At 39.8% G+C, this 27,670-nt stretch overlaps 1 protein-coding gene across 1 annotated transcript; it reads left to right on the plus strand.

The window, feature by feature from the left end:
• The first annotated feature begins 18,338 nt into the window (after positions 1–18,338).
• Positions 18,339–24,895, plus strand: LOC134624509 (gastrula zinc finger protein XlCGF26.1-like). Its single transcript, XM_063469500.1, has 3 exons — positions 18,339–19,033; positions 19,610–19,687; positions 20,630–24,895. Exon 3 carries the CDS (start codon positions 20,692–20,694, stop codon positions 22,054–22,056), a length of 1,365 nt encoding a protein of 454 aa, XP_063325570.1. The 5' UTR covers positions 18,339–19,033; positions 19,610–19,687; positions 20,630–20,691; the 3' UTR covers positions 22,057–24,895.
• The last annotated feature ends 2,775 nt before the right edge of the window (positions 24,896–27,670 follow it).

A 27,670-nucleotide genomic window follows, 5' to 3' on the forward strand; every position in this document is an offset into this window, starting at 1 on the left:
GGAGTCCACCTAAAGAAAGGGCTCTTATACTTAAACAGATACAGAATAAGTGTCCTGCCAAGTATAAATCAGAAAGGTTATACTGTGCCGAGTATAACCTGGAAGTCCCAAGGTCAATAAAGGGTGATGGAGAATGACCGAGCTAAGATCTTGTGGGACTTCCAGATACAGACGGACAAAATGGTGGTGGCTAACCAACCGGACATAGTGGTGGTAGACAGACAGAAGAAGATGGCCACAGTGATCGATGTAGCGGTTCCGAATGACAGCAACATCAGGAAGAAGGAACACGAGAAGCTGGAGAAATACCAAGGGCTCAGAGAAGAGCTCAAGAAGATGTGGAGGGTGAAGGTGATGGTGGTCCCAGTGGTAATCGGAGCACTAGGTGCAGTGACTCCAAAGCTAGGCGAGTGGCTCCAGCAGATACCAGGAACAACATTGGAGATCTCTGTCCAGAAGAGCGCAGTCCTAGGAAAAGCTAAGATACTGCGCAGGACCCTCAAGCTCCCAGGCCTCTGGTAGAGGACCCGAGCTTGAAGGATTGACCGCCCACAGGGGCGAGCAGGAATTTTTAAAAAAATATATATATAGGCAGGTAAATGGAAATGGATTCACCAGCACCAGCGTACTGATGTGTACATTGCTGTTGCACAGTTTTATTTTTAATTTTTTCAAAAGTGACCTTAGACAAGAAAGCTTAATTTGTGCTAATTTCTACAGATGAAATTTAATCTTGTACAAAATTGAATCAAATTGAATCATAGATCAAATCGAATCAGGACCTTTTGAATCAGATTTGTATCAGTTATATAAATAGTGATGATACCCAGGCCTACTGTTAACCATTTTAAACCTCTAGCAGTTCACCACTTACTTTTGTACTATTACAAGCTATTCACTGGGCTTTGTGCCATTTAGAGACATTTGAAACACCTGGGGCTTAGCCCTAAAGGGTAGTATGCATGTGGGATTTTTTTTTTTGGGGGGGGGGGTTAGAAATGACTGAAAGATTAATTGGCTCTGTTTTGACTTTTGTTCAAAAAACAATGACTTCATATAGGGAAAAATATATATCACATCTGCAGGACACCTTAAGCTAGTTTTTTAATTAAGCAGCAAGGCAGAACAAAGTCAGGGCTGTATCAAGACATGAGGACTAAACCCCAATTCAATCAGACACAGAACTGATCCAGAATTAAAACAGGACTACAACAGTTCAAAATCAGGACTACTTAGGACTTAACCAAGACAGAACCAGAATCAGAACTAGATGATAGTAGCACTAAAAATCATCATAGACCTGCGCTACACTTATTTTTTAATTCTACCAAAGTAAACTATTTAGATTGAGAAAAGTTTATATATTTAGCCTTGTTGTGCAAACAAGCCTGCATAACTTAATAAATATAGAAGTTGAAAACTAACAAACCTAAAAAGAAACACTAGGTACGAGATACATGAGTACCTATGATACGGTGATACTTTTGGTAAACAACCATTTGACTAACATGTCTGTCTCACCTGCTCTTGTTCCATCTCTGTTCTGTCCAGGGGCGATTCTAGGATCAGAGCTTTGGGGGTGCTGAGCACCCAGAGAGCTGCCCATCCAGGCAAGGTAAACTTTACTCGTCACGATGGAACTTCTTCCCTGTCTGCATCCTTAAATGTCTCCAGTTGTCCCAAGTTCCCTCTGACTGTCTCCTTGGTGCATCTGAACCCCTGTTCCTCCCTGTCCTCATCGTCTGTTGTCTTCATCTCCATTATCAGTCATCAAAATTTAACCATCTCTGTGCAAGTCTGCAAATTTCTTTATTAAACCATAAGTTTCTTAAATTCATCAAGTCTCTCTGTGCCTGGGTCCTCGTCACAAAACATGACATCACTGTTTTGTACATTTTAACACAATTTAATCCCCACATTTGTGAAAGAAAAGCAAAACACTTTTTTGAAAAGTCTGTAACAAAACCATCAAATCTGATAAAGGTTATTTAAATGCTGCCAAAGAAGAATGGATTGGAATTAAAAAATAAAAATACATATCCTAACCTTAATTACTGTGGGAGACTAATGAATGATGCTCACAGTGAGTAAAAAGTAAACTGAGTGCATTTTTTGGACAGAGATTCACTTTTAATGTGTATGTATAATATAATACAGATACATAAAAAATACACTCCAAAAATAGAAGTCCTTGAAATGTACAAAATATTATTAAAAGATTAGAAAAATGGAGACACCTTAGCCTATGGTACAATGTATACAATGTATGAAAAGATCTTTACTGCAGATACTCCTATGGCTCTGCAGATTTTTCCTTTTCTTTTAACCTATGTCGCCTCACCTTGAGGTTGGCAAATCTGGCTATCGCATTTTGGTGGTCAAGTCTCTCAAGCATCTCTTTCTCAACTGACATCACAGCCAGGTGCTGGAGTCTGCTTTGACCCATGGTCCTTCTCAGCCAGGTATGGAGCTGATGAAAGACTCTAAAAGACCTTTCACAGCTACAGCTGCTAACTGGGTTTGTTAGGGCAACCTGAATAACAGTTTTCAGTGTGGGGAAGATCTGATTATCCAGAAGATTGTACAATGTTAACATATCTGGAATGGCACCAGCTTCACTCTTGAGCTTCAAAAAGTTTTTGGCAACCGTGACTTCCTCTGACTGAAGTTCAATATGGTAATGCAGTGCCAGGGCTCATAACCCAGTTTGTTTTGCAGATTCTGTACAGCAGCTTTAATATAGGGAGAACACAACTTCCAGATTGTATGAGTAAAATTAGTTGTTTTTTTTTTTCTTTGCCAGTTTAACAGTTTCTGTTTTGCCTGTTAGTACTCCCGGTCTCTTTACTTACCTGGTTCTTCTTGATCTTGTACTTTCTCCTCATGTTCTCCTCTTTCCTCTCTCCCTCTTTGGACTGACAATCATACACAAATAGATTGTATTCAATTAGATTAAAAAAACACTATTAAGATCACTAATAAAAAAGTCCTCTCTCAGTGTACTTTCAACCAAAAGGCAAATAACCAAACCACATGTACATCTAATAAAAGATATAATGATCCAACATTATCCTTTATTGATGGATCATTTGTTCTTACACTTTTACCTGAATGTGGCTCATTGAACAGCTGGAGTCAAGATAAAGGGGTCACTCGGGTCTGATGAAACCAGGACAAGGGGTCTAGAGTTTATGATAGCAGCCACCTCTGCCATTAAAGTGACGAGAACCTCATGAGTGAGTTTGGTGGTCTTAAGCTGAAAAAACATAGAGTCCAAAGGGGCACGAAGTCTTTTGCAGGTAACACAGTGATGGATGATTGTGCTCACTTTTCTTTTACCGCCCACTATCCACCATCCTGCGGAGCGAACGGCTCCTTATGTGAAAAGGCGACCCTGATGCTGGGTCTGCTCGTGGTAGTGCTTTATGAGAAGTGCTGCAACATGGTGGTGGCCAGGAACTATGAGAGGGTTTTTCTCACCTTGGCTAATGTTTGAGTCTCTGATGCGACCACCTACTCTAAGGAGTCCTTCTTTATCCAGATAGGGGTCTAAGGTTTTGAGAGGACTGATTTTGGGTAGTTTTTCATGTTTTTGCACACACTTGATTTCTGCAGCATACACGTCCTGCTGTACTGCTCGAATGACAAGGTTCTGAGCTTGGTTTAACTCATCCACAGTAAGTCCCGTTTCACAGTAATGCCAGCCATGACAGTGATTGGCTTTGCTTGGTGGTGATTTGAAGTTGTGGATGACATGTATTAGCCTAGAAAGAGCAGGTGTGAGGGATTTCCAGGTAGAAAACTTGGTGAATCTGTCTGAGCCCAGTTCTTTAGTTGAGGCTGTTGTTTTGAGTGCAGTTACCTGAGGTCTTACATCTGAGTCCATGCTGGGCTCTACAAGGTCATAGGAGTCATTTAGAGAACTCTGAATCTGATGCAAAAGGTCAGGACCAGTGAGCCAGTTACTAAGCGGCAGCTGGTATGCAGGAACAGAACGAGTGGCGTGATCTGCAGGGTTCTGACTGCTAGCTACATAGTGCCACTGGCATGGCTGAGAAGATCTGCGGATTCTAGTCACACGATTACTGACATAGACATAAAATCTTCTAGACTCGTTGTAGATGTAACCTAGGACTACTTTACTGTCTGTGTAGAAGGTAGTGTGATCTAGTTTACAGTCAAGTTCATCTGAGATAAGATCTGCGAGCTCAACCGCTAAAACGGCACCACTAAGCTCTAATCTTGGAATAGTCTGATCTGGGCGTGGTGCTAGCTTAGCCTTACCCATTACGAAGCCTACTTGACTGTGTCCTTCTGCATCTGTCACTTTTAAATAGGCCACTGCAGCTATGGCTTTGGTAGATGCGTCTGAAAAAACACACAGCTCTTTTTTCACGGCTGTTGAAGGGGAAATGTCTGTGTATGCTCTGGGAATGGTCATGTTAGGCAGGTCTTTGAGTGAGTCTTTCCACTGTGTCCAGGACTCTTCCATTTTGGGAGGCAGTGGAGCATCCCAGTCCCCATTTTCAGCTGTAAGTTCACGTAGAATTGACTTTCCCTGTATGGTGACTGGTGCTACAAAGCCCAGCGGATCATAGAGGCTGTTTATTGTTGATAGAACACCTCGTCTAGTAAAGGGCTTTGACTCATCAGATACTTCAAAGGTGAAGCAGTCTTTGCTTAGGTCCCAGAGGAGACCTAGGCTACGCTGCATGGGCACTGAATCAGCTTCAAAGTCTAGGTTTTTTAGATTTTTGGCATGATCTTGAGTCGGGAATGCCTCTAGTACTTCCTTTCTGTTCGCTGCTATTTTATGCAGTCTTAAATTTGAGTTTGCAAGTGCATCTCGGGTTCTTTGGAGTAGAGATATGGCCTTTTCAACAGTAGGTAGAGATTTGAGTCCGTCATCAACGTAGAAGTCGCGCGTGACAAAATGCTTCACATCTGCATCGCAGTCTGGTTCGACGCATAGGACAGACTGGTGCAGGCCATATATGGCCACTGCTGGCGATGGGCTGTTCCCAAAGACGTGGACCGTCATTCTATACTCCACAATTTCTTTGAAAATGTCATTGTCGCAGAACCACAAGAAGCGTAAGCAGTTTCTGTCTTGCTCTCGCACGTTGAAGCAGTAGAACATCTGTTCGATGTCTGCTGTGAAGGCAACGGCTTCTTTTCTGAAGCGTATTAGGACCCCAAGCAATGAGTTATTAAAATCTGGTCCTGTTAACAGAACGTCATTCAGGGATACGCCTTCATACTTGGCGCTGCTGTCGAAGACGACCCTGATCTGCGTGGGTTTACGGGGATGGTAGACACCGAATAGTGGCAGATACCAACATTCCTCATCCTCTTTTAGTGGAGGGGCAATCTCTGCATGTTTGTTTTGGAATATTTTGTCCATGAAAGTGATAAAATGTTCCTTCATCTCTTTTTTCTTTTCAAAGGCGCGAAGAAGAGACATTAGGCGATTCAGGGCCTGTGGTCTGTTGTTTTAAATGGTAAAGGAGCTGTCCAACTGTTATTCGTGTCCTTTGTTAGTCCTTCCTCCATTATTTTTAAGAAGGCATTGTCCTGGATGGAAGGTGAGATGTAGTTGTCATTTCTGGTTTGTTTGAACACATTACATCCTAAATGATCAGGTTCACAAGCACTGTCTGCAAGCTGGGGGCTGAAGTTGAGTGGAACTTGTATCCCACAATGTTTCTCTTTTATGTTGAAAACATTAGGACATGGCTCGAACGCTGTGGGACGTCCCCTTTCAGTTGCATTTGTGAACAGAGTCCTTACTGCAGGAGTTTTGTGGACGTCACCTAAGCACACGTTTCCTACTATGACCCATCCTAGGTCCAATTTTTGAGCATAGGGTGCGTTGTTAGGGCCACTTATCTGTTTGCGGACTTTGTGAGCTCTAATGACATCCCGTCCAAGAAGCATTAGTATGGGGGCATTAGAGTCCAAGGCAGGAATGAGGTGAGCCACTGACTTTAGATGGCTGTGGTGTCTAGCTGCACTGGGTGTGGGGATCTCGTCTCTGTCATTTGGGATATTTTTGCACTCAATTAGGCTAGGCAGTGGGATGTGGACTAAACCATCTAAAGCTGCCACTACATAACCTGTAGCTCTTCTACCCATTGTCTCTTTGATACCTGCACATGTCTTAAGCGAGTAAGGGGAACTAGGGCCGCAGTCATTAAACAACTCGAAGAACTCAGGGCGTACTAGTGATCTGTTACTTTGTTCATCATGGATGGCATAAAGCCTTACTGCTTGATGTGGGTGGCCTGCTGGGTAGACATTAACGAGACAGATTTTAGAACATGATCTGCCTGCTTCATTCACACCACAAACCTGAGTGCATTTGGAAGTGATCTCCTCTGATTCAATGGTGTCAGGCTCCCCGCCATGCTCTGCTGCCGGTTCGGTTTCTTTTAGCCAGGGAGCTGGTCCTGGGTGGAGAGCCGTGCAGTGCTTCTCATCGTTGCACTCGGAACACTGTACCTTGGCTTTACAGTTCTTTGCTATGTGTGAAGATGAGGCACAGCATCTGAAGCAAAAGTCGTTTTCTTTTAAGAACGTTTTCCTATCTAACAGTGTTTTCATGCGAAATGCTCTGCACACTGAGAGAGGATGGGCTTTCTTGTGAATTGGACAAAGCTTTTCACCATCTACAGTTTTGTTTGGGGACCTCTGTGTGTCTGACCTAGAGCGAGAGATGACATCAGTTTTGTGCACAGAAATCTCTTTTTGTCTGTTTGCCCTCCAAGGTAGTTTGTCTGGTCTGGGTGCATCAGGTGATGGTGTGAGGTTAAAGCTGGGGTCGTTTCTAGCATCAGCTTCTTGTGCAACAAAATCTACTAGAACACTAAATGGTGGGAAGGAGACACATTTTGTGCGTTTGTAGTTTGCGCCTACTGTGATCCACCTTTCTTGCAGGTAGAAGGGGAGTTTTTGAATGATTGGATTTACTCCTCTTGCTGTATCTAGGAACGCAAGACCGGGGAGGTCTCCTTCAGCTTTAGCACACTGCACTTCCATGAGCAGGTCACTAAATTTTCTCAGTTTTGCAAAGTCTTTGGATGAGATTTTTGGGAATGCATCAATTCTTTTAAACAGTGCATCCTCGATCACTTCAGCTGAGCCGTAACATTGTTCAAGTCTGTCCCATATCATGTTGAGGCCATTGACTGGGTTGTTGATGTGTATGGCTCTGAGTTGTTCTGCATGTTCAGCCGATTCCTTGCCAAGCCATTTTAACATCAAGTCCATTTCTTCACTTGCCGTTAGATCTAACCCACTTATAGCATTTTCAAATGAGCGTTTCCAAGCTCTGAAGTTTTGGGGCTTGTCATTAAACTGGAGCAGCCCTGTTGCCACTATTTCACGACGAGCAAAGTATCTGATGAAGTCACTCACATTTGATTCTCTAGGCTCTTTGTATAAAGGTCTAGCATCATGGAAGCTAGATGCTGACACCTGATTTGACCAATTGGTACTGTAATTTTTATTAGCATGAGGAGAAGGGGAAATGACTGGAGTTTTTTGGCAACAGTCAGGATCATCTGGTAGACCAATTGGAATTTTTTGTGGGTCATTTTCTTTTTTAGGGCTTGGTGGCTGATCACAGGTGAGCTCTGGTTTACTTTGTGTTACATTTTCATTTTGTGATTGTTGAAGAGCAGCATCATTTTCTTTTCTCACAAATGCAGCTTGGCCAATGACATATTGTTTAGTTCGTTCTGCTGTTACTGAGGGACAGATGTTGCTGCGTGTTTTCTGTCTGTGCGGCAGCAGCTGCTTCTAATGACTCTGCTTCAGCAATGGCTGAGGCTACATCTTTTTCATGCTGTAAATATTCGATGGATGCCTCGACTTTAACTTTTGCTACTTCTATTTGTGCTTTTTCTACCTTTAAATCCATTTCTTTAGCTGCGAAGCTGAGACGTGCTTTGGCTGCCTCAGCTTTTGCTCTGGCTTTGGCTGCTGCAGAACCTGTAGAGGAGGCACACAAAGCTTCGGACCGGGTCTTGAGGGATGACGCCTTGCTGGACATGTTGGAGTTGACTAGACGACTGCTGGCTCACTGCTGTATGCCGTGTTGCTCCGAGGCGTAGTAGTGGTCAGCTTCACTCTAGCGTGCGATGACTGTGTTATCTTTGTTCGTGCGGATGACGCCGTTTTACTGTGACGTTATGGGTGCATGTCTGATGCAGGGGCGTGAACACCTTTCTCATATCACCACTCTGAAGACCGATGAGCGTTGTCAACAGGTTTACTGACATTCAAAAGGGTAAAACTAAAAACAAGACAAAAAATACAGTCATGTGATATACATATGTGCAGCATAATATGCATTTATATACCACACTGCTATTACACAGCATAAGTCATATGTCTAATTATGTGAACTTGTACTATTGATGCTATCCAGACGACCTCCAAAATCGCGGGTAACTAGCTTAACAAAGGGACTAGCTTTACAGCCAAATACTGCATTAGCGGGCAACATATTGTACAAAAACAAAGTTGCAACTTATACTTTAAGTACATACCGGCGATACAACCATAAACAGAAGATGTGGACAGTATTTTTTTCAATAGGACACCATAAACTATGTGCCAATATGTTCCCCTTCTTCTTGCTCGCTTGCTTTGCTTGACTGAGCAGACTTCCTGTTCAATAAAGTTTTTTCAAAATAAAGCCGTTTCTAAAGTGCATTACTTGGAGCAACCACAGAGGGCGCTGTAAACACATAATGAATAACAACTGACTGAGAATGATATTTTAGTGATACAACATTTTACAACTTTTAGTGATAACAGAACACTCATTTTTTTGAAAAAACTTCCTCATATCCATTATGAACCTGGCTGTCTCTCTGCACACACTCACACACAACAGGAGTTATAAGGTTAATGGGCATCCAGTCAGTTAGCTAGTAAGTACTTTGGGTTTAATATCGGCACATATGACAAAATAACCAGTTTCTCTCATTACATTTCAAACAGAACAGTGGTAACAACAGCAAGCTACGGAGAATGTTAAGTTTTAGATTTTAAATAGGCTGTATAAATTTCAATAGGAGCAACAGGACGGTCAAATATCGCTGATTTTACTACAGAGCAGGACGGATTGTAGGGTAGCAAACATCGTTGGGAAACACGTTTTCAACACTGCAGGTTACCTGGTGTAATGTTTTTCAGCTAAAAAGAAACATGGCCTGACTCCTACCTAACTATATAAAGAGTAACTGAAGGTTAAATGCAGCTAATATGTCCTGTTTTAAGGCAGGTGCTTCCACCTCCGCGCCGCTGCGTCTGCAGCCACTGGCTGTGTCCCAATTCAGGGTCTGCACGCTTGAAGTACGCATTTCAAGTGCGAATACGTCACCGCCACGCGACGACGGCTGTCCCAATTCAAAGTGTACTTCAAATGCATACTTCAAATGCATACTCCAAATGCGCCGTCGATTTCCCCAAATATCAAGCGTGGTCCGGTGCACGCTTCGTGGTCCCATATATCCCACAATTCATAGCGCAGCGGTGGGTGTGGATAGTTTTGCCGCAAAATACGGCAAAAGGGAGCGGCCGAAAAGTGAACTGTCAAAAGTAAGTACTGAATATTATGTCACTTATTTATGTGCGAATGTTTAATAACATTAAAACATTACTGTTGGCCACATGTCGGGAAAGTTATGTGACATTAGTGATGTTTGTACTTTCAGCGTTAACTTGGTTTTAAAGCCTCTACTTCTCTCTCTCTCTCTCTATATATATATAGCTGACCTTAATCTTACAGAGAATGTGATGATTTTATGGATAATTAAAGTCAGTCATATATCCACAAACACAACAAGCTGAAAGTCAGTGATGCTGCTCGGTATGCAGTCCTGAATATCACGGCACAAGCAGGATTCACTGCACTGTTAATGTTAGCTATGTTAAATTGCTGCCTCTGTTCGGTGGTGTCGAGCCAAACGGACTTTAACGTGTGTTTGAACGAGCTGACGGTTCACTCTTTAAGCTGAAAGAAAGATGCTTTAATCACAGGAGTCACACATGTGTCCACTGTACCATCTGGGAACTCTTCTTGTTTAGCACTCGTAATAACACAAACACTAAATCCTCCTTCTCTTGTGCTGTTTTGTAGCAGTGTATACACCTGAGACTGTCACCTGTCTGTCTGTCCTGCACTCTCTCTCGTTTTCTTTTTCTCTGATTGTGTAATAAAAGTATGAACATGTATTTATAAGTTACACTTGTGTTTGAATCCTGCAGCTTATCACACATTTGATTTCCATGTGTGACAACTGCAAGTGTCCAGAGTGAGGACAGACTGAGGGACCCACTGCTGCACATCATCTGTGAGGCTTTGCACCCCTGATGATCCACCAGGACAAACTCAGCAGTGTGTGAGGAAGAGGAGGAGGAAGAGCCAGCAGCAGCTGACAGATGGAGAGAATAGACAGACGGTTCCCTGTTTGTGAAGGACTGCTAGGAAAGTTTAACATAACTAATTGTCTGTCCTGAATCAGTCTTATTAGGTAATGTTCAAATAATTTTATCATTCCAGTGTTTTCAGTGTGGGAGAAAGTACTCAGGGCCTTCAAGTTACACACTATGAAAGGCAGCAACAAGTTTAATATTCAGAAACCTAAAGTATGTATCAGCAGCAGAATGGAGCTAAAAATAAATGTTTGTTTCAGTTCTATGAAGCTTTGAGTATTTTGGATTAGTAGTACTGCTGTGTTTGTTGCATCATATTGCTGTAATTGTTTATATGCTTTATATATTCTGAGGTAAGTTGATCTATAGTGTTACATCATATTCTATAAGGATGTTATGTGTTTGTTTACTTTCTGCCCAGTTTGACCCATTTAGCAGAAGTCAGCCTGTTTAAGGCTCTGATATCTATTCTGTATGACTTAAAGCAGTTATGACATGGTCTGATTTTCTCACGCAATAAAGGAATATTTAATATATCAGTCTACTCTTCATTCTATCAGAAACAGTTTTCACAGCTCGTACATTTTCCTTTTTACACATATATGTAAGCATTGAGCCAAATGTAATAATGGCAACATATTAGACGAACAATATTTGTCTCTTATGTATAATACATCTATATATACACTGTCAAAGATACTTGTCTTTGAGTGAAGATTTAAGGTGATAGGAAATATAAATAACTGCAACTTTAATCTTTGACCCAGAGTTCAAGCTCACTGCTGTAATATATCCTGTAATATATATATATATATATGTATATATATATATATGTATATATATATATATATATATATATATATATATATATATATATATGTATATATATATATATATATATATATATATATATATATATATATATATGTACCATAATAATCTGACAATACATATAATATTGGCCATATTATATTTACATTACCACAGTGAGATGATTTTAGTCTCATGAACAACATTAGCTGATTGTTATTTACTAACTAATCTTGAAATGACTGTTCAGTACAGAAATGAAGCCCAACAATCATGTTTTACAGTCCTGTGGTCTCAGCCTCAGATAACCAACTAATCAAAGTGATGTCATGACAGAAATGAATGACCAACAGAACATTTTTTCTCCTTCATTTCTGTCACACACTGCTGTATGACACGTTTCTTGCAGTTAGTATCATAGTTGCTAGGCAACCTGAACAGCCCCACAAGGGCTAGACCGTCCCATTTCACAAGCCTCTCACTTCCGCACTTCCCGTACTTATAGTACGCACCGTCCGTAGTACGCGTAGTGTGCGTACTTCAAGCGTGCATACCCTGAATTGGGACACAGCCACTATTGCTCTGGTAGCAACGGAGCTATAGCCAGAGTAACCGAGCTGGAACAAACCATTTTGGGAGGGGGAGGGGTTATCTATACTTTTGTTGTTAAAATGTTCCGTCTCAATTACGTACTGTATGCTTTTTATATTCTTAGTAGTGTGTCCCAAAAACAGAAAATATTGTCAAAAGAAGTAAGAAATCTTTGGGGGTGCTTTGATTCACTTTTGGGGGTGCTTCAGCACCCTCAAAAATGGGCTAAAATCGCCCCTGGTTCTGTCCTCATTCTCCTCTCCTTCTCCCTCTCTGTTCCTCTCTCTCCCTCTTCGTGCTGACAATCATCAAATATACAGTTGAAACCAGATATAAACCAGATCAAAACACGAACACTTTTTTAATTGTAACATCAAATCAGACTAAATGTTTATTTTTTTAGATTGATAAATATAAAAAACATATTTGTTAACTTTAAGAGTAAAGAGAGAAACTATCTGTATTTCTTAATTGTAAATAGCACCAAATTGTATTCAAAATTGAGCCACACTTATGGAGCTCCACAATTCTTTTCCTGGTGTTTTGGTCGACATCTCTTGATTTTCCCATTTCAAAGAAACAGGCTCTGTGTTTTGCCTTATATGCATTCACAGGTGTGCCACCAATTTACTCACATGGACTCTACTAACCTATCAGAAGCTTCTTAAGCTCAGAATGGAATCGTCTGGAGTTTTCTTATTAATTAACAATAAACTTAGTGTATATGTACTCCTAAATTTGATGAAAGTGATAAAAAATTGACAGCTCTCTCTCTTTATTCTGACATTTAACTAATTCAAAAGATATTTCAATATTTATTTATCCAAAACAAAACAAGTTTACTCTAAATTGATGTTGTACAGTAAAAAACATGTTCTTGTGTTTTCCATAAAGTGTATGTAAATATCTGGTTTAAACTGTAAATATACTGCTGTGTACTGAAATTCCTCTTGTTTTGCATAGAAATATACTGAACAACATACAAAGCATAATATATAAAATAACATCTACAAGAGTTTTTTCTTTGAAAGAAGCCCCTTATGTCCATTCTTGTATATCAGTACATTACTGAAACCGATTTATTTAGCCGTGGAGGGTAACAACTGAAAATATGAAATAAACACACATGTAAGCTAAGACTCTCTAAAGAAACAGCATTGTTGTTGTTTGGCTTTTCATTTCGCCATTTGTTGATTCAAACTTAAGCTCTCCTCTGTCTGCCTCGCTCCGTTTCTCCAACAGGGCACTTGCAGGCAGCAGCTGCCCCCGCCCCCTCGCTCAGTCGCTTAGTGTCTGAGCTCGGATCATACCAATATTAGGGGGGATTTACGCACAGTCGTAAATTCCCACAGTGTGCACTATGTGCTTCAAATATTGTGTGTAGTTTTTTGTTTTATACAGTTGTCAGCCAGGCATCTAACTATGAAAAAAATTACACTCCAAAAGACCCCGGGCTTCTGAAAAAACAACTCGGGCTTAAGCCCAGTAAGCCACCCCCCCGCTCCGCCACTGTTTAGAGTATTTAATGATTAAATACACAGCCTGGAGCTGCTCAATTGATTGAATACTCACTTATTAATACTCAAAAATTAAAAATAAAACTGTCAGTGGCAGCTGAACTTCATTCGACCATGGCCTGCAATGACTTTGCCAAATTCTTCACAGAAAAAATCCAAAAGATTAGACAAGCAATTGGTACATCAACAGCAGATTCAGGATATGTACTGTGTCCACCGAAAAACTGTTTAAACACCATGAAACAGTTTCACCCTATTAACAGCAAAGACCTGGAGGACATCTTAGGTCAACTGAACTCCTCCTCTTGCTGTTTAGATGTCCTGCCAACAAGTTTTTTCAAAAAGGTCTCAAAGACTTTAGAGTCAGACCTGATACAGATCGTCAACTTTTCTTTAATGTCAGGTGTGTTTCCAGAATCACTAAAAACTGCTGTAATTAAACCTATACTGAAAAAAGACAATCTTGACAAGACACAAATGAACAACTACAGGCCAATTTCAAATCTCCCATTTTTAAGTAAGATCATTGAAAAAGCAGTTTCTCAACAGCTCAATTACTTCTTAAAACAGAATAACTGCTATGATGCCTTCCAGTCAGGTTTTAGACAGAACCACAGCACTGAAACCGCTCTGACCAAAGTGTTTAATGACATATGTCTGAATACAGACAGTGGAAAAATGTCAGTCTTAGTTTTACTGGATCTCAGTGCAGCATTTGATACAGTTGACCACAACATATTACTCAAACGACTGGAGAACTGGGCAGGTCTTTCAGGAACTGTACTAAACTGGTTCAAAACATACTTAGAAAACAGGAAATACTTTGTATCAATAGGTAACTTCACATCTGAGCAGACAAGTATCACATGTGGAGTTCCCCCAAGGTTCCATCTTGGGACCCCTTCTGTTTAACATTTACATGCTCCCACTGGCACAGATTATAAAGAACAACAAAATAAACTATCACAGCTATGCAGATGACACACAAATATATATCACAATGTCACCAGGAGACTGAGGCCCTGTACAGGCTCTTGGTAAATGCATTGAGGAAATTAATGACTGGTTGTGCCACAATTTTCTCCAGCTAAACAAAAACAAAACTGAAGTAATAGTCTTTGGAGCCAAAGAAAAACGATTCCAGGTCACCAGAGAACTTCAATCTATACACCTAAAAACCACCAACCAGGCGAGAAATTTGGGTGTAGTGATGGATGCAGACCTAAACTTAGAAAAACACATTAAGACAATAACAAAATCAGCTTACTATCACCTCAAGAATATATCAAGGATAAAAGATCTAATGTCTCAACAGGACCTGGAAAAACTAGTCCATGCATTCATCTTTAGTAGGCTTGATTACTGTAACAGCATCTTTACAGATCTACCTAAAAAATCAGTCAGACAACTACAGCTCATTCAGAACTCTGCTGCTCGAGTCCTCACTAAGACCAAAAAAGTGGATCACATCAGTCCACCTCTGAGGTCTTTACACTGGCTACCTGTCCATCAGAGGATAGACTTTAAAGTTCTGATGCTGGTCTATAAAGCTCTGAATGGTTTAGGACCAAAATACATCAGTGACCTCCTGACCCAGTATGAACCTTCCAGATCCCTCAGGTCATCTGGATCCGGTCTTTTATCAGTTCCCAGAGTCAGAACCAGACACGGAGAAGCTGCATTCAGCTTTTATGCTCCATATACCTGGAACAAACTCCCAGAAAGCCTCAGATCAGCTGAAACACTCAGTTTATTTAAATCCAGGTTGAAGACTCACTTATTCTAAGCTGCATTTGAATAAAGCACCAAATCCGCACTTTTAAGCTTAAATTTCAAAACTTACATTTTAACTACTGATTTTATCTACTGTTCTGATTTTATCTACTATTCAAATTTTTTTGATTTTATATACTGTTTTGTTTGTTTGTTTGTTTGTTTTAATCAATTTTAAATCATGCTTTTTATTTGTTTTTGTTTTTAATGTCTCTGTAAAGCACTTTGAATCACCTTGTTGTTGAATTGTGCTATATAAATAAACTTGCCTTGCCTTGCCTTATTTAATCTTTCTTTCCCTGTTAGTTAACACCTGTATTTTATACATAATTTCAATTTTATCTTTCTATATATCTTCTTCTACTTAAAACCTGTGTGTTTTTTAGCAAGTTTGATTTGATATTCACTTTTTGTGTAATTACTGCCAATGACCTGTTAGCATATTCAGTACTTTGTTAATGGTCTTATATTATTCATGTTTTAACCTGCTGTTTTATTGTGAAGCACTTTGGTATACCGTTGGTTTTTAAATGTGATATATAAATAAATTTGTATTGTATTGTATTGTGTAGTATTTAATCTTTTGGTTTCTCTCTGTGCTCCATGGCTGTTTTCCAATCCAGCGACCACAAGCTTCATAGTGCTTATTTGGAGACCGATTACATCACAGCGACGCAACGAAGGGTGTCCCAATTCGAAGTGTACTCCAAATGCGGTCGACAAATGCGCAGTTCATTTTGAAGGGTGGGTCTGGTGTAGACATCATGGTCCCATATATCCCACAATTCATAGCACGGCAGTGGGTGTGGATATTTTTTCCGAAAAAAACGATGGATGGCTGAAGCGGGGCGGCTGAAGAGCAAAGTTTCAAAAGTAAGTACTGAATATCATGTCACTTATTTATGTCCGAATGTTTAATAATGAAGAACATTAAAACATTACTGTTGGCCACATATCAGTGTAACATAGTTAATAGAGTCGCAGTTAAATCCCTCTAAATAGGACATTGGCACCACCTACTGTTGTAAAAGTCACCCTGCAACATTCACAAAAGGCAAGGGATTCTGGGTGATCCTCAGAGTAATGGAGGATTCCTGCAAGGTAAGGAATGAGCAAATGTCGTGGGGAAGAAAAATCATATCGCATGTTGTAACAGTAATACAATCTGACCCGATTATTTTTGTAGTTTAAACATAATTTGTTGCGGGTCATTTCTCCAGTCTTTATGTTAAATTGAGTGCACATTTATAAGAGATTTCTTTATTGGGAAGAGAGGAAAAAAATGGGAGCATAGTTAGCTAACTCTGTTGTTGCTTTTCCATTTAGATCTTGCGCACATTGCCCACGACAATAAAGGAAAGCATTATAACTGTTGTCTTTTTGTTGTGAATGCAGGTATGTGACTGTGCCACACTGTTTAGAGAAACTACATTGTTTTATGTACAGCTCTGAAATATATTTCAGTATTCCTTTCATTTGAGAAATTTAAGATGCAGATTAATTGTGTTGAGGTTCTTCTATTTTGTTTGTATAATTTTAGCACTATATGATCACACTGCACGTGGAAATGTAATCCTCAGAATAATGGAGGATTCCTGCGAGATCTTGCGCTGATTGCCCACGACAATAAAGGAAAACATTCTAACTGTTGCCTTTTTGTTGTGAATGCAGACCAGAGAAGACACTACACAGAGGTCACATCAGCAAAGTTATGTGACATTAGTGATGTTAGTACTTTCAGCGTTAACTTTGTTTTAAAGCCTTTAAAATATACGCCGTTCAATAGTTGACCTTAATCTTACAGAGAATGTGATGATTTTATGGATAATTAAAGTCAGTCATATATCCACAAACACAACAAGCTGAAAGTCAGCTTTTTGAGTTATCACCCAACACTTATCGCAACAAAGAGATAAAATACATGCAACATGGACAAATATTTGACCACATGCAATAATTTGCACAAATGTAAAGTCTTTGTGTTGTTGTGTGTGCTCATTGTTGGTGGAAACTCTCAAAGTGGAGCTAGTAAGAACCCAAAGAAAATTAATATGGAATCAAATCGATAAGTAATATCAATAATGGAATTGGAATTTCAAAATCCTTATCAATTCCCATCCCTAATCAGAGCTAAGAAAGATGTAATAAAGAAAGGGATGCCTCAGAAGTACAGCTAGCTCCCCAGACCTAAGGCCAGAGTCAGTGGCAAGGGAACAATGAGAACATTTCCACCATGCAGCAATACTGGAAGAACATACAAGAGATGAATAGAATAGAATAGAATAGAATAATCCTTTAATTGTCTAACAAGGGGAAATTAGGTTGTAACAGCAGCAAAGCAGAACAAAAATAAAAAATATATACAAACAGAACAGGACACAGAACAGAAACACACACAATTTTTACATACAGACGTGGACAAAATTGTTGGTACCCTTTGGTGAATGAAAGAAAAATTTGCAATGGTCACAGGCCTGTTTAAGGCATTTATTTTTTAAAATAATTCCGTTGAAGCATGGTTAAAAACGGATGACTGACTTTCATTGGTTAAGAATTTATATAATTTTTATTTATTATTACTTTTGTCAGATTAAAGTTATTTCTGTGACCACTGTGAGTTTTTCTTTCATTGACCGAAGGGCACCAACAATTTTGTACACGTCTGTATATATCCGTTAGAATTTATTTATTTAGTTAGTTATTTATTTATTATTAGCCATGAGCAAATTCTGATCACACTCTAAGCCAGTTGGTAGTGATGGTGAGATGAAGCCTCTTGATGAACTGAAGCTTTCCATCCAACTGGTTGACTCATGGTTCGAAGCATTGTGATGATTCATTTGCTCTACTGCGCCATCAAGTGAACGATTCAAGTGAAACAGGCTCTGTGATTATAATGATGTGATGTGTAAACCTCTAAACTGAATAAATAAATTGTTTTCATGGTTATTTATCCCGAATATTGCCTCAGCATGTCTGACACAAAAGAGAAAGTGGAAACTATCAGGACAGAGTTTTGTTATGATTGTGTAACTGTGTAATCATGCTTATGTACATCTGGAAAATGACACAAACTAGCGTGTGGCGCTTCACTTTTTAATAAACTAAAAGACAGACTTCAGATTATAGGATCTGTAGTGTTGTTTATTTTTATTATGGTAATTATCATTTGTGATATTTATTACTGTGTGCATACTTTATAAGGAGAGATGAGATTAAAAAAAATCTCTTCCTTGATGGTTCCATCGAAGATGAAATGCTCAAGCAACTATGTAGCACGTACGTAACCCAATTCCACAACACAATGTGATGGGGGAAATCAGCTGTGTTTTGATGCCCAATTTATTTCGAATCTGGCGCGAACCGGCGAGCCAGTTCCTGAATCAGTCACATGATACGGGCTGCCCGCGAGGGCTCGAACGTCACTGCATAAGTAATCAAAGCAAACCTCGATACGCGCTTTTTACAAAAACTCCCCCGAGATTACCCGACACAGGCTTCGAAGCTTTGACACGCAGGACACATCACTACCGGTTGGTGGCGGTAATGAGTCACATCGTTATTTGCCAACCGCCGACAAACCACAAAGAAGAAGACGAAGTACTGCGCGTGCACACAGCGGAAAGTAGACTTACGGAGGAACGATTATAGCCACAGTCATCAAACTTGTTATCTACGACGGGGACTTTTGTGGTTTTTTTCCCAAGTCGGCTAAGGCAAATATAGTGTGACTGTGCTGAGCTTTCCTACTGGTACGTTTCTGTTTCTCATGCGTGATCGGAAAGATATAGGCTCTCGGAGCTCGGACAGCTTGGTCTCTCTCCTAGTCCAACTACAAAGCCGGCCTTCTCTGCTGGGGGATCTTTAGTTCGGGTTATTCTGAGAGGAGATCCAGAGTGAGTACATTATAATTATATTAGTTTCCTAACTCGATAACTGTCTACAGGGTTTCTCTCTCTTAGCTAATTTTGTTTTCGTCTGTACGTTCTGTTCAGCCCCTGTCATTTTGTCTGCCTGGAGCATCCAGCAGTTCAGGACCTTAATTTTTTTTAAATCATTTGTGTTCAGCTATTTGTTTTCCTTCATGTGAAGATGTTGTACTGAGTATTATGATTTTATGAGGTGGATAGAATACAACAGATTCCACAATTAATAACAGTAATGTGTCTTTTAAGATGGCGCTGATCTAGCCGCAGGCTGTTGTAGCAGCTGTCTTCGTAAGCCGCCCCCCCCCCCCCCCCCCCCCCACACACACACACACAGAGAAAATTTCTTTTTGTTCCTACTATCTAGTTTTTGTCCATCATAACTCTGTTTCTGCTATGACAACTGGGATTAATAAGGTTTTTCTGATTCTGATATTGGTGATGTTGGTATGAGGCACAATAATAATAATAATGCTGCAGTAGTGCCTTATAATAATACAATAAATTTAACTGGATTAAAAAATAAAAATCTTTTTGCTGTCACAGGCGACTGGCAGGAGGCGAAGAGTCTGCTGGAGGAGCAGCTCAGCAGCTGTAGTCAGAAACATCGGTTCTTCATTGAAGGTGACAAAGAAAAATCGCCAACATTATTCTACAGACATTAATTGGTTATTATTTTAATAATAATAACATCTAATTCTGTACACACTGACATTTCGCCTGTTTATCCCAAATGAGAGACAAATCACTGCTGAAGAAAAATACTGTTCTCAACCTGCTTACATTAAATCAATGGATGGCTGGAATTGGCTGTTTTTAAACCTCCAGAAAATAAGCTTCTCAAGGATCACTTTTGGTCCTGTAGTTTTTTGTAACCTTTACACACTCTACGTGTTGTATCATAAAGTATCTAATAATATGTTCTAGTGTTCCACATGATACATTTTTCACAGCTGATACACAGTTGTGCTTTATTCCCTCTGATAATCTCTGATAGTGTATTTTGTAAATAGTATTACATCCTCTGCACACTTTGGCTGCTCTGGAAAAGAAGGCAACAAACCAGAGAAGTTTGACTCCCTGGAAGAACTTATAAGTACACCTACACTGAAGACTAATTTAGGAGAACTTCTTTTGACCTGGACAAGAAAAAGCTCTCTGTAAAGTTATGAAATCTTAGTAAATGAGGAAAACAGGAACAGCTCTGTAGCCAGGCTGACGAAGCCACCAGTCAAATGTTTGGACACACCTTCTCATGATTTTTCTATTTTATAATGACTTTTTACATTATAGATTTTAATTGAAACCATCAAAACTCCAAATGAACACATATGGAATTAGGAGACAAAAAAATGTTAAATAACTCAAAACATATTCATATATTAGATTCTTAAAAATTTTAGATTCTTTAAAATAGCCACGCCTTGTATTGATTACTACTTTTCACACTGTGTGTGTGAGTGTTTGTGTGTGTGTGTGTGTGTGTGTATATCTGTGTATAGATATATCTACACTTTATAGGTTTTGTGAAGTGCATGTCACTGTTTTAGTTCTTTGTCATCATAGGCAAAAGAAGTGGAAGCGTGCCGAAACCTCTCCAAATTTATGACCTCATCAAAAACCAACCAATGCCAGCAAGTAAAGATGAACGAGTTGTGATCCTTGTGGAGAAGACTTTCATCACTATGAAGCAGGCCAGAAGACGCGAGTGCATTGACAGTGGAGACAGAAGCTTCATGTGCGATCAGTGTGGAAAGGCTTTTACTCGTAATAGCAGCTTAAAACAACATCAGCTCATCCACACTGGAGTTAAACCATTCAGCTGTGATCAGTGTGGACAGGCTTTCACACATAATAGCAAGTTAAAAAAACACCAGCTTCTCCACACTGGATTAAAACCATTCAGCTGTGATCAGTGTGGGAAGACTTTCACTGTGAATGGCAACTTAAAAAGACATCAGCTCGTCCACACTGGCATTAAACCATTCAGCTGCGATCAGTGTGGAAAGACTTTCACACATAATAGCAAGTTAAAAAAACACCAGCTCATCCACACTGGATTTAAACCATTTAGCTGTGATCAGTGTGGAAAGTCTTTTACTGAAAATGGCAACTTAAAAAAACATCAGCTCATCCACACTGGATTAAAAGCAATTAGCTACAATCAGTGTGGAAAGTCTTTTTCTACGAGTAATGGCTTAATAGAACATCACCTCGTCCATGCTGCAGATAAACCATTCGTCTGTGCTCAGTGTGGAAAGTGTTTCACTGAGAATGGCAACTTAAAACAACATCAGCTCGTCCACACTGGCATTAAACCATTCAGCTGCGATCAGTGTGGAAGGACTTTCACTCAGAATAGCAGCTTAAAAAAACATCAACTCATCCACACTGGATTAAAACCATTTATCTGTGATCAGTGTGGAAAGTCTTTTACTGAAAAAGGCAACTTAAAAAAACATCAGCTCATCCACACTGGATTAAAGCCATTTAGCTGTGATCTGTGTGGAAAGACTTTTACTCATAGTAACTGCTTAAAAGAACATCAGCTCATCCATACGACAGATAAACCATTCACCTGTGATCTGTGTGGAAAGTCTTTTACTCACAGTAAAAGCTTAAAAGATCATCTTCTCATCCACACTGGAATTAAATCATTTGTCTGTGGTCAATGTGGAAAGGCTTTTACTCAGAGTAAAAATTTAAAACAACATCAGCTCATCCACACTGGAATTAAACCATTCAGCTGTGATCAGTGTGGAAAATCCTTTACTCTGCATAGAAACTTAAAAAAACATCATCTCCTCCACATTGGGGTTAAACCATTCACCTGTGATCAGTGTGGAAAGTTTTTTAGTCGCATGAGTTCCTTGAAAGAACATCAGGCCATCCACACTGGCATTAAACCATTTGTCTGTTGTCAGTGTGGAAAGGGTTTTCGTCGCATGGATACTTTAAAAAATCATCAACTAATCCACACTGGAGTTAATTAATATTTAAGTGGTCAGTGCTGAAATGCGGCCACTTTTATGTAAACATTTAAAAAAAATCAGATTGTTCACACTGAATTGTGGTAATTGTGAAATTTGTGGAAATTCTTTCGTATTTTATTAGATATTGTAATATTTGATGTTTATTTCTATTTATGTTCTTTTAATTGTTTTTCTGCTTGATGTAATATTTGTAGTTTCTAGTCTTTAGGTTCTGTTATCATACCTCCCCTCTTTTTCACATTCTGAGTTTTGTCAGCAGTGGCAGTCCTAGCCTGTTTGGTGCCCTGGGCGAACACCCACTCTGCCCCCAGAGAGGGTGTTTCATGTGTATATATGTATATTAAAGATTGTACATGCATATAAAACATGTCTTACTGTAAAAACTCTTGTTGGAACCATATTGAATTTAGCCAGATAAACACACACACACACACACACACACACACATCTATCTATCTATCTATCTATGAAGAGAGAGAGAGTATGCATAGTTTTCAAATTTTGTACAAACAGCCATTATAATCCATCAGACAATGAGAATAGGACAAATCAACAACCGACAATGACAACACAGTCCAAGATTGCATAAGGTCACTGCTATCCTCTATGCTGTTGCAAGCTGGGGCAGCAGGCTGGGTGTCACAGATGCCAACAGACTAAATAAACTGATCAACAAGGCCAGTAATGTTGGACTTCGTTAGGGTGGTGTCTGAGAGGCAGATGTTGTTCAAGATAAAGACAATCATGGATAATACTTCCCACCCACTCCATGATTTACTGGCTAATCACAGGAGCACTTTCAGTGAGAGACTGAGATTACCAGAAAAAATGAATGACACAGGAATCATTGCTACCTGTGGCCATCTCCCTGTACAACTCCATCCAATACACTGTAAACACTGCAAAAGTTACACCCTTTTTACATAAGCTCTTTGCTAATATTCTTGTCAATTTTCTTGATATTTATTTATTATCCCCTCTGTTAATCCATGATATTTATAATTGATTGATCTTTATATATTAGTGCTATTTCCTAAATGTGTAAAATCTGTAACATAATGTATTGTTTGGAGTTTAGTCTGTCACTGTTGCTATTTTTAAAATTTTTCTTGGAATAACTGTAATCCATATATAGGGATGGGTATTGATAAGATTTTCACGATTCCGATTCCATTTTCGATTCTGTTTAACGATTCGATTCTTTATCGATTCTCTTATCAATTCTTTTTTAAAAAGGAGAACACTAAGGTCGATTAGATTAGAACTTTGTTTTATATCTTCTTTTTGAACAAGATAGAAATTTAGGAGTAACATGGCCTTACAAACCCAACAGTGAGATCTTAAGAGATCCACAGCCTATGGCTCTTCAAAGTGGTGTCACATGGTCCCCAGGAAAAAGAATTGTAAATGTAAAACAATAAAATAAATATTCTTCTGTAGCAATAACAAAGTATAACATAAATTATTCTGTAGCAATTACACAAGAATATCCAGTAATGTCCCTGCCTACAATTAAACACATTCACTTACCAAAAATTGGGGGCATCTGCTGTGGCAAATGGGTGCAAGCCTTTTACCACAAACTTAGTCACTGCTTGGTGACATTCATCTATCCTGGCCTGAAAGGAGACGCTACCGGTAGACTGCAGCGACAATTGCCAGCGAGCGCCAGCCAGACTGTCTGTCTCTCTCATCATGGACCCCTAAATGCAGCGCAAAGTAATGGCAGATTTTGTAATAAGGCAGATCGCGCTAACATAATATGCACCGTTAGTTAATTATTTACCTGCCGCATTAACGGGAGAGGACGTGCAAACGTTACCTCTGCTGGTGGGTTGAGATTCACGAGTCCGGAGCGGAATTAAAAACACGACATTCATTTTAATAAGGTCATCGCGTGTTTTGTGAGCAAATGCTTTTGCGTATTCATAGTGTTTCCTCCCTTAAATGAAATATCTACTTTGCAAGTATTGCAAGTTGCCCTGTTGCCATCCGTTCTCGTAAAGTATATCCAAACTTTTGAGCGTTTGAGCCGCTGTGTTTCCTGCCAGGTAAATGACGCTCCGCAACGTGGTGACGTCATTCGGGGCGACTGGAATCGATAAGGGAATCGTTTGCAAAAATGGCAAACAATTCCAAGGAATTGAAACAGTGGGAACCGGTTCTCAACAAGAACCGGTTTTCGATACCCATCCCTATCCACATAATATCCTTAGGGATTAATAAAGTATTCTGATTGTTTCAGGATTCATGACCTGCTATTTTCCAATGACACGTCTGCTTACTTGTCTCTTTTGCTCGTTTCTCCTCCTCTTCTTTTCTCTTTTTTCTAAACTGAGGACCTGATGGCTTTGAACTTTTCTTGTCCATCTTCCATTGGTTTTACTTTTGTACTCCAGTATGAACACCCATCCTCCAACTCGAAGATCACCACAACATAACCTAATAGACCTACACCTTAGTTGACAGATTCACTTTGTCTAGGGTTTATTTCTGGGATTTCACACAACCCAGGATTCAAATCATGAATACATAATTATTAAATTGTTATTAATCCCTTTACCACTAGTCCTAAAGTGTATATGTATTTTCTTACTCTTCTCATATTTATTGTTTGTGTACTTGCAGTCGTCTCTCTATATACTGTACTGTATATAGCGGAGATGACAATAAAGTTTAATTTGACTTCAGCATAGTAGCAAGCAGGCACACCGAGGGCTCTCACACTCATTTTATAGAATTTCAAAAAAACATCGGTGCAAATTATAAGTCTGTATCACAATGTCTGGTGTTTTCGTGTTTGTTGGATTGTTTTTATTTTGTTTTATTTTGCGAGTTGGTTATTAGATGCTGCTCCAGCCAGCCAGAGAATCCCCCGCTGCCCCGCCCTCTCTTCTCTGTGCCGCAAGCAGCAGGTGCACCTCGCAAACGGAGGGCGCCCTTACCAGTGTTGGGCAAGTTACTTTCAAAAAGTAATTCAATTATAGTTACTAGTTACTTCTTCAAAAAAGTAACTGAGTTAGTAACTGAGTTACAATATTGTAAAAGTAATTAATTACTTGGAAAAGTAACTATTGCGTTACTTTAAAAAAAACAAAAAACGTTTAACCCTCTGGGGTCCAGGGTATAATTGGTCATTTTTTTACAACTCTTGATTTTCCCTCCACATATTACCTTTAAAAACTATTTGCTTTGCCTTGTTTGGTATCATTCTTTTTAGCACAACCTCACGTGCCTGCATCCATTTACCTTTTACCTTGATTTTTTAAATAACCATTTCAAACTATTTACAGAACAATCAGCTGTTCTTCAATAAGATGGCAAACAAATTATTTGTGCCACTCCAAAAAAATATTTTCTGTCCACTACAAAGGACAACATCACAGCCTGATACCTGCAGGTCTGACAGCAGCAGGTGTATCACTCCTGTTTCTACCTGGAGACAGCAGTCGCCTCATTGTTCTAACACACAACACAAAACTATCCACAACACTACACACTAACTACACAAGACAACACATTAACTACACACTTCAAACACGCTAAACGTCACAAATCTCACATCTCAAAACTCTCTCTCTCTTTTTCTGTTCTCTCTCTCTCTCTCTCTCTCGCCGTCACTCCTAAAACTTCCCGTTTTGTTTTGGTTTTTTGCTCATAAGCACAGAGTGCTTGCTAGCGCTAACGTGGCGAAACTATTGAGGAAAAAACGCCGCGTATATATTGTTTATCATTACTCTGGTTTTACGTGGCCTATCAACACAGTTTAAAAACTGGTATATATCACCTTGTTGCTTTGTCTTTAAGTGGTCATGTGATTGACTTACCACACTACTTTATTCTTCCTCAGTCAAACAGCAGCACTCATGCGATTGTTTTGCCCCCTTAGCTCCAGGTGTTGTGCTAGACAGTGATCGTGATTACCGTCCGCGGGAGCGCGCAGCTGCTTAAAGCTGTAGCGTCCAGATTACTTACAGCTACTTCCGTGCAGTTGATATAAGATGCGGTAAGCTGAACACAGTGTCAACCGTCTGTTTGTTGAAAAATAGTAACGGACCGCGTTTCCTTGTTAGTAACTGTAACGCCGTTGTAACGATAGGAATAGTAATTAGTTAGATTACTCGTTACTGAAAAAAGTAACGCCGTTAGTAACGCCGTTACTTGTAACGCCGTTATTCCCATCACTGGCCCTTACTCCCCGCATATGGGCGGCAGAAAACTGATCGGTGCCTATGCCATCTCCAAAATGCACTGGCTTATGTTGGGGCAGCATGAGTACGAGCAACTCATGCTTTTTTGGGGGAGATGTCCGTGATGCCGCCCCCACTACGATGCCATCCTGGGCAACCACCCATGTCGCCCCCGCCAGAGTTTTACCCCTGATACTGCTGGATAAACAGAAACTCACTCAGGATTTTTTTTTTTTTTTTTGCATTTGACAGTATTTTTTGCTACAAAAATAAAGCTGCCTGTTTGTGTTTATTTCCCTGTTTGTGAGTCCTGTATTTTATTTTACATTCAGTACATCATGACAATACTAACACGAGACAAGCAAATTTTCCTTCACTAAACATTATGGAAAACCACGCCAGTTGGTTATAATCAAATACAGCTGGACTGGTGTGGCACCCTGAGTATTTTGAGCATTAAGAACAAGTCTCAGATGTGTTCCTTTTGCGTTCGTGTCCCCCCCCCCATCATCTTTTTTTGCTATTTGTTGTGACAATAGTTTGCATCATAACACAGAGCGAAAAGCTCATTTACTGCCACCTGATGTGATATTAGGGCGATATTTAGTTTCGCCAGTAGGTGGCAGTGGCGGCTCAGCCAAACGGGTCACTGGCAAAATAATCTCTCACAAAAGTAACGCAGGCCAGTTATTACAATGGAAGCCGCCAGTAACACTGAATTGTTTTGCTGTGTTTCAGGTGAGAGCAATATACGAGCACTACATACATTTATGTAAAGTTGATGCTTATTTAACATGTTTGGAGTGTGATTCTTGTTTCTATGGTGTTTAATGTGAGCGAATAAGGGAGTTGTTTCACGTTATCTGTGGGTAATGCTAGTAACGTTTGTGCGCTAGCTAAGTCATGTTAGCCTCCTGCATTAATCTCTTTAACCGTGTTGTTCCATCAGTAATGTGAAAGGAAATTGTTAACTGGTTTCAGTTAAAAGTATAGGAAATAGACCAGACAGTACATGTTATGTTGTCTATTGTTTACTGGTCATTTTCTCTGTGTGCTAAGGGCTGATTAATACAGGGCCATTACACGTAATGCTACAAAAGTAACGCAGGCCAGTTATTACAATGGAAGCCGCCAGTAACACTGAATTGTTTTGCTGTGTTTCAGCGCAATAAACCTTCATGTGCACCTGGATGAACCTTGTTTTCCTTCAGCGTGTAACATAATTTGGCGAGCCAGCAGCCAGGAGCATATTTCCTGCTCCAGACAAGAACCTAGAACACGTTAAATCAACATCGGGTAAAGATGGAACAACTACAGGATGAGATCAGCACAGCATTGTGGACACTTGGGAAACCCGAACTCACCAAGGTGTGCCAGCATCTTAAGTGCAGCGAACCAGCAGGGGTGGGTTTTAAAGGACAGTC

This window comes from Pelmatolapia mariae, linkage group LG3_W (assembly GCF_036321145.2).
Source record: "Pelmatolapia mariae isolate MD_Pm_ZW linkage group LG3_W, Pm_UMD_F_2, whole genome shotgun sequence".
In the NCBI taxonomy this organism is placed as follows: Eukaryota; Metazoa; Chordata; class Actinopteri; order Cichliformes; family Cichlidae; genus Pelmatolapia; species Pelmatolapia mariae.

Coding starts and splice junctions, on each gene's coding strand:
- LOC134624509 (XM_063469500.1), top strand. CDS start 20,692: ATGCCAGCAAGTAAAGATGAACGAGTTGTGATCCTTGTGGAGAAGACT.